The sequence below is a fragment of the Tribolium castaneum genome, chromosome 1 (genome assembly GCF_031307605.1).
Source record: "Tribolium castaneum strain GA2 chromosome 1, icTriCast1.1, whole genome shotgun sequence".
In the NCBI taxonomy this organism is placed as follows: Eukaryota; Metazoa; Arthropoda; class Insecta; order Coleoptera; family Tenebrionidae; genus Tribolium; species Tribolium castaneum.
Genome location: NC_087394.1, coordinates 13,587,971 through 13,604,269, shown reverse-complemented (window position 1 = coordinate 13,604,269; position 16,299 = coordinate 13,587,971). Strand labels below are relative to the sequence as shown.

Here is a 16,299-nt window from a genome sequence, read left to right as displayed (position 1 = left end):
GAAAATAAAAATAAACAATGTGATTGACGAAACATAAAAAATATAATAATAAAGAAAATATCTAATTCTATTTAACAAAATTATAGAGAGGAAAAAAACACATAAGAAAAATCATTTTGTTAGAAACATTTTCCATTTATGTTTAAAATTGCTGATTTTAGAATTTTTTAATGTCAGAGGAACTTCACTGTAGAATAAGAAGATATTATAAACAAAACCCAGCAAAGTATCGTGTTCCTACTTTCTTTCTTAAATAAAGATCATGTATTGTGTGAGTTTTTGTTAATTCTTTGTGTCTAAAGCATGCCACACTCCACAACCATAGCTTGCTATCATAGCCATTCATTATTTGGTTCCAATTAAAATAGTTTTGTAGTTAGTTTTAAGTTGATGCTGATAAATAACATAATGCGAGACTAGTAGTAGTGAGTACGCATACAACAGCGATTTATGAGGCCAACCTGATAATGGAGCGAGTAATGGGTGATATTACAAATTACCTCCTAACACAACGATTCCAATTGATTTTGACGATCCGCTATTATTTGATGATTATTTTAGTAGATTTATTTTAAATGTTTGATTGGTAGTGTACCTAATTAGAGGATGCATAATTTTCTGGGTTAAATTCCTAATCAATAAAAAGCACCTTGCTCTACAAATACAGCAAATAAGAAAAATAAATGAAATGTTCATCTAAGGTTACAAAATAAGTTTCCTTTAACTTAATACTTGCATGTTGCACGTTTTCTTTGCCATCAAAAACACGTTTAGTTTTGTTAATACGATATTTTATTAAAACAAAATACAAAATTAGATTTAGTGCGTTTTAAAATTAAACATTAAAAAAGTGCAAGCTCTATGCACTTTAATATCATTTTTATGACAAATTTCTTTTAATCTGAAACCAAAACTTGCTATTATTTGAGTTGTTTTATTAATTTGAAAACAAATATATTGTTTTCAGTTCAGAAAAAAAATAACTATAACTATGATTCCTATTTAAAAAATACAACTTTATGTTACTACAGCCAAACGAAAGGTTAAAAAAATCCCTGATAACATTATTACATTCTCTGTAAACAAATTTCTTTGTTTCAAATGTGTACCTTTTATAATAAGAAAGATTACATTGAAAAATGCGAGCTCTATGCACTTTAATTTCATATTTATGACAAATTTCCTTTAATCTGAAACCAAGAATTGCTATTTTTTAAGTTGTTTTATTAATTTGGAAACACGAAACATCACCTAACTCGCCCATTTTAATGATTTATCTATAAAATTCCTTATAATGCACCTATAAAAATGCTAATGCAAATGTCACGTAGCGAGGTGCAAGTTTCTTTTTGTGTCATTTGTCTTTTCACAATGACAAACAATTCATTACACGTAACTGAATTATTAACGCTGTTTTTGAAGTCAGTTTTTGGCACAACAAGAAATGTTATAATAAAAGCCTTTAATAGTTCTCCTAGATATTCTAACCTGTTCATAAATTCAATATTCCAAAATGTCGGTTTTACTGCAGTACCAACCGCATTATTAAATAATTTATCAGTGCCTGATAGTGAGACGATAAATACCAAAATTATTAGTTCAGTATCTACACTGCTCTATTCAATATTTCAAGCGCGTGCCTCGTCTAAGTAGTTGTAGAATTTTTATAACACTAAAGAACAAGTTTTTGTGATTAAAAAACCCACAATAGTATAAGTCACAATAGAGCTATTCCATTTTTCATTTTATTACATTATTAGTACACCAGAATGTTAATACAAAATTAAGACACAGAATGTAGTAGTTGTTAAGGGGAAATTTTGTCATTTTATTAGTAAAATTATCTGATTACTGAAATAATAATCCAAAAAATATTTTTATGTCAATTTATATTTTCAAGCGATTGTATACAGGGTGCTGTATTTTAGATGTCCGAAACGAAAAGGTTTAGAAAAAAACAAGTGACACACTCTCTGGTCGGTTTTTTGAGAAAATAATTTTGGTCGAAATCGTATCCCGCTATCGTCTTTTGTTTTCGACCTATCAACAAAAGTTGACATTCTAGCAAAATCTTAAGAAATTCACATCTTCTTTATTATAAAAGATACACATTTAAAACCAAGACATTACTTTTTTACAGAGAATTTAATAATGCTATCAGCGATTTTTTTAACCATTCGTTTAGCTGGAATAACATTTTTTTAAATTTTTTAAATGAGAATCATAGGCGACTGTAGTATTTTTTAAAAGTTTATTTTTTTCTGATTTCATATGTCTATTTGTGTAATACATTATTTTTAAATATTTAAGAAAAAACGTAACATTTCGCTTTTTCTTTATAGTAGGCCATGAAAATTTTTTGGATTTTTAATTAAAACTATGAAAATTGTATTAAACAACAAGTATTTATGATTTAAAGATTTTTTTAAAAACTAATTAATTCAAAAACAGCATAATAAAGTATTATTTAATAAAATTTTTGTAATTAATAAAAATTATTTTTAGATTAAAATGGCAAGCTTACATTGGCATTCTATTTTCTAATTTTAAACATGAAATGTCGGAAAAAGAAAAATCTTATTCATTGTATGATTGCTTGTCAATAAAATTTTATTTTACAAAAAAATGTCAATCCAAACACAAAAATCAAATCCCATCTGCGGTAAAAAAATACATCACTATCAACGTCACCTCCATTGCACTTCACTAAAACATAAAAAAGTGTCATCAAATGGTAGTGACACATCATCTTTAATTTTCTACACATTTTTATGTAATTAAAATCTGCGACGATCGTATATTTGTTCAACTGAAAATAACTTTAACATAGCTTATTTTTATAATTTTACATTTTTTACTTTAATAACCGTTCACCAAATTTCTAGATTATTCACATTTTTTATGTGAAATAATTTTTCCATGGCCAACTACTTTCAAATATTTGAAACATATTTTTTATCAAAAGTATATAAAAATATCAAACTGTATTTATATTGTTTTCAGTTCAGAAAAAAATAAGCTTTTCGAAAATATCATAGCCAACTATGATTCCTATTTAAAAAATACAACTTTATGTTATTACAGCTAAACGAAAGGTTAAAAAAAATCGCTGATAACATTATTAAATTCTCAGTAAAAAAATTTCCTTGTTTTAAATGTGTATTTTTTATAATAACGAAGATAAGATTTTTTTAAGATTTCACAAAAATGGTAACTTTAGTGTTTATAAGTCAAAAACAAAAGACGATAGCGGGATGCGGTTTTGTCCAAAATTATTTTCTCAAAAAACGAACCCATGAATGTGTTACTCATTTTTCTTTAAACATCTTACTTTTGGAGATTCGGAATGTGTACATAAAATAGTTTGGTATTAAGAGTTGGTGACAGATCTACTATTCTGGGATCAAATTAAATCATTTAACATCCATAAACATCTAAAAATTACGTGTTCATTCAACATTTTTTCTTTTCTATTTATCTGAACCAGTTTTATTCAGAGTTTATTCAATTATTATAGAGTTTATCCAACTTGATGTGTCAGTTGTAGTTATGTGAGTATGTTAAAAAATGTGGCAACATCAATGAGTTTCACAGTGAACAATAAATTCATTCATACATCGATTGTGTAGTTGAAATTTGTGGAAATTTCGCTCGAGACGAATGAAGGTATGTCCAACTGCAATTGAACCAATTATGTGTTGCGTTAGTTGCAATAATTAACAATGCCAAAAGTATGCAAAGAAATGGAAATAAGTGTTACATCCATTAATTTAGCCAGACACCTATACATGAACGATTAAAATTGAATTTTCTTTTCGGTCAACTAATGCACAAAAATTTGCTTAGTTGTGTTATGCGGTATTTACACATTTCACTTATTTCATTTCACTTATTTAAAACAGTGGAAGTTACTGCCAGCAAAGTGGTAAAATTGTGGGAACTTATATTTCTTTGGAGAAGTATTAAAATCACCCTGTGTATAATAAAAACTTAACATTTTGATATGTTGTAACTCGAAACCAAGCTTGAGACTCTTCTGTTTTTTTTTCAAATGTCTCGTTAGTGAATCCGTTAAAGACTTTATTTTTATTTTCTTCATGTTATGCCTTATTAGTGCTCTTTCCTGTGACAATAATTAGAATAAGTTTGTGGTTTTACGATGACAATTTCACGCTTTTATAGAAGACTTTTTTAAAATAAAACATTTCTCATTAAGATATTGATCTTACACTTTTTTCTGCAACCTACCTACAAAAATTTTCTCAAGTGCCAATAGTAATTGTAACGTTACGCCATGTTTGCATTCCTGCTACTTTGTACAAAACATAATGCATAGGTTGGAAGCAAAAAGTCTGATAAGATCTGAGACAAGCAATTTATTATTACTATCATTATCATTATTTTTTAATCGGGCGTAATTCTGCAGTACTTAAACCAAAGAAGTACCATGGAATTAACTTAAGTACCCTTTGTGTCTATCACGCTTATAATTACCGTCTGCGACAATTGATTATTTAAAAATAGTACTACAAAAGAATAACAGTGTGCATTTAATTAATACGACGTGTTAGGATCCGATTTTTTTAGTTTCAACACGAATTCATTTAAAAAAGATTTACTTTTGATACCAATTTTTTACGAGTATAATCCAGAATACCTACTTGACGTTATGATACCTAAAAACCTACTGCTTATTCCTTCTGTTTCTTTTTTTAACTTTTTTCAGATGTTAGAGCTGTTTTGTTATGCTTTTGGGTTTAAAAGATTTTATCCAATGATTCAAAAACGCCTTAAAAAAGGTTTTAAAAAGGGTTATAATGGTAAAAATTTTTTGAATATAAATCCCTAGTCAAAAATGTCTTATCACTAAAGTCATTTTTTAAGATACATCTCTGCAACTCTTCACACGTAAATGTGACCATTCCGGAAGTTTGGTAGCAAAGTTTATATGAAACAGAAAATTAGATGCGTTAAAGACTAAACTTAATTTTTGCCATCATCGTGTGTAAGAAGTGCATTTGGAAAAAACGTATCACTTATAAGTTATATTTTAAAACATTCTTTGTGTTAAATTTACAACAAATTAACCAAATTAGGAAGTTGGTGTGAGCCAAAAACATTCTTAGACAAAGATGATCTAGGGACTAAATATTTATGCAAGAATTTTCTGTCGTAATGCTCCCAATAACTCCGCCAAATGACATTTTTTTAGAACACTCTGTATCAAAGTATAATTTAAAAATGTTTAAATGTTTTAAGAAAGTTGGAGACCATACCTATTGAGTTTACCACTAGTCCTTTCTTTAAAAGAAATATATTAGAAGCAGGGGCATACAGTTATTGCAAAATTTCGTCATATCTAAGCCGAAAAATTACTAAATTATGTCGAAAATTGAATACTTTGCGCCTTTCTCAAGCACTTTTTAAGCATATGCTTGACCTTAAAACTTAATTTTTTGTAAAAGTTCGCTAAAACAAAGAATCAATAAACTGAAAAAATAAGCTTAAAAACAATAAGTTATTTCCTACTTTTGGATATTTTGAGTATTTAAGCTAAGCACAGAAACGCAATTATTTTGCGAAATCTCGTCATAAATAACTAACCCTGCCGAAAATTTTGTCAAAAATCACTTTTTTTCTTTTTCCGCATTGCTTTTGAGCTAGTTCTTTATTGGTTGATTCTGCTTAGTTTTTAATATACAGCATGTTAGGGAATGGTTTAGCAAAAATTTAAAGGTAGATAGAGAATGGCAAAACAAATAAATTAAGCAAAATTTATGTAAATCAAAAATGCAATAGTTTTCCCAAAAATCGTTCTGAAATTAAAGTCCCAAATTTTGAGAACCGCTGAATTAGAATTATAAAAATTAGCATGTATTTTAATATTGTTCACAAAACAGCAAAATTAAAATAACTTCTTGGTCCACTACGTTATTCTTCTACTGCAAATTGTGTTTTCTTATTAAATTTTTACGAAAAAAAAATTGCCACTACCGGGATTCGAACCTCCAAGACAAATGACATGTTAGCCACGATTTTGAAAAATTCCCAAAACGCCTAAGCTATTTTGTTTAAAGAAAAAATTAACTGCTGATAAACTACCATAAGACACACAGTGGCTCTCAACAGGTGGGTTAATAAACATTCCCGAAGAAAGTACAGATTTTTTGGAAAAATGATATAAGGGTTTTTAACTCGTCTAATCATGACAAAGTCACATACGAAATATTGCTAAGTCATTCCCGAACACGCTGTATACGAGGGTGCCTTTTATATTTCGGGAACAAAGTAAGGTAACAGCAATTCTTTATGGTATATAGCTTTAAAAATTTTCAAAATATTCTCCATGACTTCTCTTTAATCAATTTTCGAGCCCCATTTCTGGCTGAGAAATATCTTTTTTTTAGCAATTTTTGAAACAATGCGGGATCCAACGCAAACAATTTTTTTTGCTAGTTAAATGTTCATGTAATGTTGAAGTATGCTGGTCCCTGGAATGCCCAAAGATGCATTAATCAGACGATAAAGTCACATTACAATCTTGCAGTATGATTTCACGCACAGGATCAAAGTTTTCGGGAACAACAGTCGATTTTGGAAAACCCTCACCACCGATATAGAGGCGTTTTTGATGGTATTTCATGAGTGAAAGTCGCATCAAGTTCATTGATGCACTATTGTTAAGATAATCCACATAGAAAATTGAAACAAAAATTTCGCTCAAAAATTTTCACGAGTTATTTCAATTTTTGACGGACTTGAATTTTTGAACTGTAAATCACATAAATAGCATCTTAAGGCCAAAACACCTGAACAAGTTTATCCTAAAAAAAGATACGCTTATATTTTCAGATGTAAGCAACAAGAACGTCCATTCCCGAAATACACGTTTTAGATAGATATAGAATGACAAGCCAAATTGATTAAACAAAATTTATGTAAATCAAAAATGCATAGTTTTCCAAAAAATATCGTTCTGAAATTTAAGTCACAAATTTTGAGTACCGCTGAAATTGAATTATAAAAATTAACGTAAATTTTAATATAATTGCAAAACACGTTAATCGTCTATTTCAATTTGTGTTTTGTTGTTAAATTTTACGAAAAAAAAATTTTTTTGCCATGAACGAGATTCGAACATGTTAGCCACAATTTTGAAAAATTCTCAAAACGCCCATGCGCCACCACTTTCATTTTGTTTAATGAACAAATTAACTGCTAATAAATTAACATAAGCCACAGTGGCTCTCAACAGGTGACTTAATAAAAATTTCTAAAGAAAGTGCACACTTTTTGTAAAAATGAAATGATCGAGAAAGTGCGCACTTTGTGTGGGAGTTTCAAACTTGAGTCCTGGCATAAATTTCTTTATGTTTTTTTTTTTTTTTTGGAAAATTTGATAACAAAACACAAATTAAAATAGAAGAATTACGGCATGGACCAAGAAGTTAATTTACCTCTGCAATTTTGTCAATAATATTAAAATTTACGTTAATTTTTATCATTCTAGTACAGCGGTTCTCAAAATTTGGGAATTTAATTTCAGATCTATTTTTCGATTTACATAATTTTACTAGTGGCGCATGGACGTTTTGAAAATTTTCCAAAACTGCATCTAGCACGCTCATTTGTGTGGGACTTTCGAACTCGAGTCCTGGCATAAATTTCTTTTTGTTTTTTTTTTTCGAAAATTTGATAACAAAACACAAATTAAAATAGAAGAATTACGGCATGGACCAAGGAGTTAATTTACCTCTGCTATTTTGTCAATAATATTAAAATTGACGTTAATTATTATCATTCTAGTACAGCGGTTCTCAAAATTTGGGAATTTAATTTCAGATCTATTTTTCGATATACATAATTTTACTAGTGGCGCATGGACGTATTGAAAATTTTCCAAAATAGAAGAATTACGACATGGACCAAGAAGTTAATTTACCTCTGCAATTTTGTCAATAATATTAAAATTTACGTTAATTTTTATCATTCTAGTACAGCGGTTCTCAAAATTTGGGAATTTAATTTCAGATCTATTTTTCGATATACATAATTTTACTAGTGGCGCATGGACGTTTTGAAAATTTTCAAAAATTGCATCTAGCATGCTCATTTGTGTGGGAGGTTCGAACTCGAGTCCTGGCGTAAATTTCTTTTTGTTTTTTTTTTGGAAAATTTGATAACAAAACACAAATTAAAATAGAAGAATTACGGCATGGGCCAAGGAGTTAATTTACCTCTGCAATTTTGTCAATAATATTAAAATTTACGTTAATTTTTATCATTCTAGTACAGCGGTTCTCAAAATTTGGGAATTTAATTTCAGATCTATTTTTCGATATACATAATTTTACTAGTGGCGCATGGACGTTTTGAAAATTTTCAAAAATTGCATCTAGCATGCTCATTTGTGTGGGAGGTTCGAACTCGAGTCCTGGCGTAAATTTCTTTTTGTTTTTTTTTTGGAAAATTTGATAACAAAACACAAATTAAAATAGAAGAATTACGGCATGGACCAAGAAGTTAATTTACCTCTGCAATTTTGTCAATAATATTAAAATTTACGTTAATTTTTATTATTCTAGTACAGCGGTTCTCAAAATTTGGGAATTTAATTTCCCATCTATTTGTCGATTTACATAATTTTACTAGTGGCGCATGGACGTTTTGAAAATTTTCCAAAACTGCATCTAGCACGCTTATTTGTGTGGGACTTTCGAACTCGAGTCCTGGCGTAAATTTCTTTTTGTTTTTTTTTTTGGAAAATTTGATAACAAAACACAAATTAAAGAGAAGAATTACGGCATGGACCAAGAAGTTAATTTACCTCTGCAATTTTGTCAATAATATTAAAATTGACGTTAATTTTTATCATTCTAGTAGAACGGTTCTCAAAATTTGGGAATTTAATTTCAGATCTATTTTTCGATTTACATAAATTTACTTAACCGATTCGTTTTGCCATTTTCTATCTACCCTTAAATTTTTGCTAAACTATTCCCTAACACGCTGTATTTGTTCTACAAGATAACCGTAAAGGTGAATTACGTTCGTTCTTTCTATTCCCCGAATCAGTTCTAAATCATTCGAAATAACGTTCCACTTCAATTGCTGAATGGTCTATTATTACGAAATTACCTTCCGCTCCAAGACTGGTTAGCATGACACCGGGCTGTTTTAAATAATGAAGCGCTGAGAAACTCCCGGCTCCCAGCATATGTGGTGGAACGGGAGGCGGTGCCGCTGGAGGTGGCGCTCTGGCGTACTGCTGGTACGCCTGCTGTTGCTGGAGATCGGTGGGAAAGCACTGCGACGCCGGTCTGGGCTCTATGTCCATCGTCGGCTGTTCGGGAGGGATGTCGTCGTCACGGGGCTCGGCTTGGGTTGCGGGATAGGGGGAGGGGGCGGGAGAGGGTAAACTTTGGTCTCGGGGAGGAACGGCGTCGGCTTCGACTCCAAGGGGTACGGTGGGACCACACGCTTGTTGGGGGCTGCCTGCCCCCGAGGTGCCTTGCTGTGGGGGCGGATATGCGTCTTGGGCACCCCATTGACTTCTGGTTTGGTCCATTCCATCTTTGTACAGTACGTAAGGAGCGGCCGTATCTGCAAAAATTAATTGGTTTTATAAGTCAGTAAACACTGTGACTAGTCAGGCATATTAGGGGTTTTTTGCTGTCATTCACTTAGTAACTGGCGAAAATCTCTTCAAATCTTCCAAGTTTGTTGAAATTGTGTAATGAGATTTTAGGTATAAGCAAAAGTAGCTGTATTTTCAAATTCAAATTTTAGAGAGTTAAGAGAGTTCTTAAGGGGGAGAATACCCACGCTAAAAAGCCTCAAATTTCAGCCATTTTCCTTGTAGTCTTACAGCCGTTTTGAGGAAGGTTTTTGAAAGTTTTTTACAAGATACAGTCTGCTAAGCTACTGTAGGTGCGAAAGTCTTTAAAAATGCTGTAAGTGCTTTATTTAATTCAGAAAAAAATACCGAAAATTGAAAAAATTGGTGCCCATTGAACATTATTCAACATTATCAACATTGTGTGTTAAATATAAAATAAATTACTTTTGCACCTGTAGTTAGAATCTTGGAATTAAAGTGGTTTTTGGTTTAACTTGAAATTGGGGCGTTTCACGCGAAGCGGACAACCAAAAAAATTTGACATCTTGAAATTTGGTTATATTCGGGATAATTGTTCTCCTAGAAAGCATGATTGTAAATACATAATGATTTTTTTGTATGACACTTATTTGTGAAGATATTGACTTCTAAAAATTTAACGAAATATGGGACACAGAGTTTTTGGAAGTTTTTATTCAAAAAACTGATGCATACCAAAAAATTTAAAATAGTGCTTTAAATAGAAAATTCTCTTTTCTTTTTGATTCTGAAATCAGATTTGGAATTTGAATTTTTTTTTCGTGAAGAAAACCGGAAGTGAAGTTTCAAATACGATTTTTGCTAACTTGGACCACTTTTTTTAAATTTATTTTTATTATTAAATTTATAAATTAAATTAAATTTATTATTATTTTATTATTAAGAAATTACGAGCTTTTGAGTAGTATCTCCTACTATAGTAGGACTTTAGTATACTATAGTACTATATATCCTAAACGAATAGAGATCCCATTTTGCGACTTATAGTGTAAACTCTATTTACTTTAAGCAATTTTTTTAAATAAAAAAAATTTAAAAAAAAATGGTCCAAGTTACTAAAATTCGGATTTGAAACTTCACTTCCGGTTTTCAATACGAAAAAAAATTAAAGTTTCAAATTTGATTTTAGAGTTAAAAAGAACAGTGAATTTTGTGTATAAAGCTTCATTTTAAATATTTTGATATATATTGTTTAATTAGAATAACAGTTTACAAAAACGTTATGCTTAATATTTGGTCAATATTTAGAAGTCAATAAGTTTTAAAAAAAGTCGCTCACAAAAAAATCATTACGTATTTACATACACACCTTTTAAAAGAACAATTGTACCCGAATTTCAACCCGAGTTGTCCGCTTCACGTGAAATGCTCCAATTGTCAGTCGTTAACTGGTAAAAAACATAAAACGAACTTGCGTTACTGGCCTATGATATCAGCATCCTTCTATTGTGCGCTCGCTTATGGTTATGGCTGAGGAGCACTTTTCATTAACAAAACACTTATTCTTATGCAAAATTTTCTGCTATTCGAATCCGAATATAGTTTTTCGATTTGCAGCTGCCTACATCATGAAAAAGACGTTTTTGTAAAAATTCTTGAACAACTTAAAATTGGTCAAATTTTTCATTTACATCGTCATATCTTCCTTCTGGATAAAATTAGAAACTTCTTTTTTTTCAAAAGATTGTTCAATGAATTTAGTTTTTAACGTAAGTACACAACTTTTAGTTTTAAGAAAAGAAAACTGAGAAAATTGGGCAAATCTACAAAGAAAAATACGCGGCAATGCCACTTCAAGCGCATTTCGCAGTAAATTTAAATTGCAATAAATTGGTGAGTATTAAAGATTTCAAAATGATTCTTGCACCAAAAACATATATAATCTATTAGCTTCATTTCATCTCAATTATGTATAGGTCTATGTATTAAGATAAAAAAAATTACTCGCATCTCGAAAATTTCACTACACACTAAGACACGTTACAAAAAAAACTGCAATTTTCACACTTTTATTTTGTCAAAACTAAAACTTGTGTCTATTTGTTAGAATCCACATTCATTGAGGAATCTTGTGCAAAAAAATGAAGTTTCTAGCTTTATCCAGATGGAAGATATGAGGATGTAAACACAAAGTTTGACCAGTTTTAAGTTTTTCAAAAATTTCCACAAAAACGTCTTTTTTATGATGAAGGCAATTCCAAACAGAAAATCGAACTTTGGATTCAAAGTCAACAGAAAATTTTGCATAAAGTTCAGTTCAAAAAAATGTAAGTCCTCCAACCCGGATGGACAAATAAATTATTAATTATTTACTGCTACTGGCGCTACTGATAGGCCATCTCCTGGCCAGTTGAGTACATAAGAGTACATAAAATATGTGACAGCAAATGACTTTTTGCGGTTTATACGCGGAAAGAAGGAGGAATTCTTGCCTTTAACTGTGATTGACATCACATATTTTGGGTCTAACAGTTCTTCATAAAGTTAAAAAATTTTTACACTAACACTGTTCTTTTAATGATCGCAATCTCCTTTAAAGTCCATTGTTCACCTATAATGTTGACATAAATTAGTAACAAGAGTACCAAATTGTTATATATTAAACATTCACATTCAAGAGTTGAAAACAGAAGATTTGACACAAATTCGTCTGTGTCTGAACTAGTTTTTTTTCAAAAAACTCGCTTTTTTATTTTTTTTTTTTGACCCAAATTGTTTCATGTAAATTTGCAGAAAATGTGTGCGGAAAGGAAGGTGTCAGGTATTACATTTCTTATGAAATAAGTACAAGATGTGGAAAATTATTTTCATCTAGTTAACTTTGAATTTGGTTTACATCTAAAAAAATGTGATGTCAATTAGTTACATTTAAAAGATTTGTTAAAAAAGCAACTAAACTGTTACACTGTGCTTTCTTGCACTTTTATTGTTGCAGCCTTATCCGAATTTGGGATTTAAATAAATGGAGAATGCCAATATTCGATGTTTGAATGGTTATCATTGGTTCCACAAAGCACTACTTCAAATTTTACATAAAAAATGCACAGGCTACTAGATGGGAACCTTTTTTAAACACACTTTGTATAACACATATTGTATCTTTAAATGAACACAAAATATAGTGATTAAAAAATTATATAGTTCCAAATGAGGACTATTCTCTTTCTGTTTTAACAATTTTTTAATTAGCCTCATATTTTGTTTATCGCAAAAAACAGAAGAAAGATATCTTATTCTATTGACGAGTTATACTTTTTCAAACTAAGATCTTTGTAGATAGCTTATTTACCCTATTTCCGAGTTTTCTTCATTTTGAAGTACCCATACAGTTAACTGCTGCTTTTTTTCGTAATCGTAGAAATACATAATTATATCGTATTTTCACCACATATTTTACTGTTATACCAACAGGTCTTCGTTTTTCGAGCTACACCAGTCAGTTTTTAACTTGGACCTTCTTTAATCACTTTTTTACAAGAAATCTTAATCTATCATCGTATTTACCAAAGCGTTTTTGATGTCAAAGTTACAACAGTTACAATTGTGGCTTTTCTTATGGAAGCCATATTTGCTTTTCGTATTTAAAAATGTGTTTTTGTTTCTGATTACAACGATGTATCAAAACGGAGAAAAAAACATTTTTGCGAAAGGTGCAAGCCTCGTAAAATTTGGTGGAACACCCTGTATTTTCCTCTAAGCATAATATTTTTTTCATTTTTTTTTTACAATTCTTTATAATAACATAATAATATTTCTTAATTATTAGTAATTTATTTAACGACTTTGAGTGTCAATGGGACGCTTTATTTCACGAGTGGAATATTAAACCACGAGTGAAATAAATGATCCGATTTACACGAAAACGAGTTGAATACAACATTTTATTCTTCGTTTTAGACTCAACAAGGCTTAAAATTGCTTAACTCCCGGTTTCTACAACGAGTCATTGTTAGATAATTGTTATCGGTTTCATAATTTCTATAGAAACACCAATCAGGTCATCACTGCCTTAGCAATTATACAATCGATAAAATTTATCTAAGGATAAATCGTTCTAGAAACTAGGGGTAAATCTGTTAAAAATAATCTGGTGTTTCGTATTCAGAAATGCCAAACAGTTGTCAAAACTTCTATACCTACATAGGAGAAAAACCGTAAATTTTTGACACTGTTGAAGAATAAATTATTAAGTTAATAAAATTAAAAATATGTATAGGTATTAAAATAGTATTAATTATTAATTATTTTAATTTAATTTAATTTAATAATTTTAGGGGCTAGTCCCATTTTTCAGATAACAATTAAACTTGTTTTTCTTAGAATGACATAATAAATATATAATTATTAATTAATTAATTCTCATTCTATGGAATGGTAAAAAAATTCTGGCAGAAATATATACATAGAGATCATACTAGTTATTATTATTATTATTAGATACCGAAGAAATATAAAATGTCTAAATTCGCCTACATTTCGTAAGAGAGATCCTTTCAGAGCACGTTTGCTGTTAATTGAAGATTTAATGTCCGGTAGCGATAACTTACAAAATAAACTACTAAAGCACAATTAAGGCAACATAGGATAAAAAGCAATTTTTGGTACGTCATTTCTATAATTTTTTAAAGTACTTAACGTATTTAGTGGCTTGTCCGTGATCGTACATTTTACGAGTGCACAACAAAAATGTCGTGATGTACATTAGAACCGTTAAAGAAATAATTTGGTAACCACATATTTAGCTATTCTGCTACTCGTAATTCAAAAAAAAAACTACAAAGATTAAAGTTTTTGATCCCAACACCAGCAAAATGTGCAGCCAGAAACAACAAAATCGATTTATTTTCATATTTTTTTGGTTTTCAAATTAAAAGTCAAGTAAATTTCAAATGCGCAAGATGATTTAAGTTTTATTAGCTGATAACGAACACCTAATTATTACCTAAAAAATACCAAAATTCCTTTTATTATTTGTTAAAAGCACCGAAAAAATTCCAAAAACTGCTCTGCAAAATGCTAGATTTTGGAAAACTTTCAACAAAAAGTAGACGACCCAATTTAATTATTTGGCATTATTTAGTGTAAACAAGAATCTTTTGAAGAAGTTTTACATTTGTTGAAAATTTTTAGCTAATTGTTTTTCCACTAAATATTGCTGTAAAAAGGGTAGCGAACAATAAATTAATGCCTAACATTCTTCATGCATTTAACTGCATGTAAAAGGTAAAAGTTATTTGGATGCGTTTGGCTGACACAATTAATTGCAACCAAAAGTTAGTTGAATGAAATGCAGCAAAATCAAAGAGACCTATTTACAAAATGGAATGAATAAACAGTTACAATATCGATAATAATAATTATTATTACGTGAGTTCTAAATTGTAAACAATTGGCTTTTAGATTGTTATTTTATCAATGCCCACAAACCACCAACGTTGGATTTATTTAGTTGCAAAAAAATCCTTTAACTGAGTAATAAGTGGCAACTGAGAAGGAGCAAAGCACAAGTCTTTAGGCTTATAAAAATTTAAATGTACATTAAAACACCATTATCTTTAAATTACGTACATTTTCCGATCTCCGTAAAATAATACCTATAAACAGTTCCGATAAGTACGGCGTTAAATATAGATGACTACTAACTTTCTTAATGATTTTCTAGTTTTTGATTAATTGCAGTTTAATGTTTAGAATGCGCGCAAAAAGTGATTGTGGATCCATTTGACCACGTAAATATATGAATAAATAATAAGAAACTATTGTGCAGTTTTGCACTAAACGATGAAAAATATAATATGTAGTTTGATTTTTTTTTTAAGTTGGCGTTAAAAATGGATGGATAGTGGCTTACTTAATGTCCTTCTATTTCCTGATTAATTGCAGTTTAATGGAAGTATCGAGCATTTTTAACCAACGTAAAATTTATAACTGCTTCAATAATAATAAATTGCTATAAATTATTGATTTTACTGTGGTATTTAAGACGAGACATCTACCAAAAACGCTCGTTAGGGTTCCAATTATCGATTTAACATTACGTATTTAGTAAGTCGCATTTTGGACGGAATTTTTGAAGTATCTTTCATTAGCAGCTTAAATTTAATTGAAGGTAATTAGGTGAAATGCAGTAAGAAATGGGATAATTAATGCAACACAATCTTTTCAAGTGTGGGTAAGCTACTTATGTAGCTTATTATTAAAAGACGTTTTAAGATGGTAGCAGGTAGGTATATTTGATATTAGGAGAACAATTACTGAAATTAATCATAAATGAGTTTTGAAGTTTTCATTTTGTGCAAATGGTAATGATAATGCAACAGCTAATGCAACTGAGATTATTTTCCTGCAGTAGGTACACAAGTTTTTAATCCAATATTTGCACAATCTTCGAAAATACTTATCACAAATTTATGACAGCAATTGCATGGAGGAAAAAAAGTAAACATTTCAAAACGAAAAATTAAACTAAAAAATTAAAATTTTTAAAATTTAAGAACTCTTGAAAACATTATGAAGATACTAAATTTTTGTTTGTCTGGATAATTAATTTTGAAAGAAACAAATCAATTTTATGTACAGCGTGCTCAAAAACTGGCGCACCAACTCAATAGTGTGTGGTAGAGAACTGGTTACATATAAAG

The 16,299-nt window shown here is 29.8% G+C and overlaps 1 protein-coding gene across 2 annotated transcripts in view; it reads right to left on the bottom strand.

Moving 5' to 3' along the window:
* Window positions 1-16,299, bottom strand: part of jim — a 68,663-nt gene that overhangs the window by 34,650 nt on the left and 17,714 nt on the right. For both annotated transcript variants that reach the window (XM_008195282.3, XM_015978398.2), the window contains exon 2: window positions 9,139-9,603. In XM_008195282.3, the coding sequence (XP_008193504.1) occupies window positions 9,139-9,603 (465 nt within the window). The remainder of the gene's footprint in view (window positions 1-9,138; window positions 9,604-16,299) is intronic.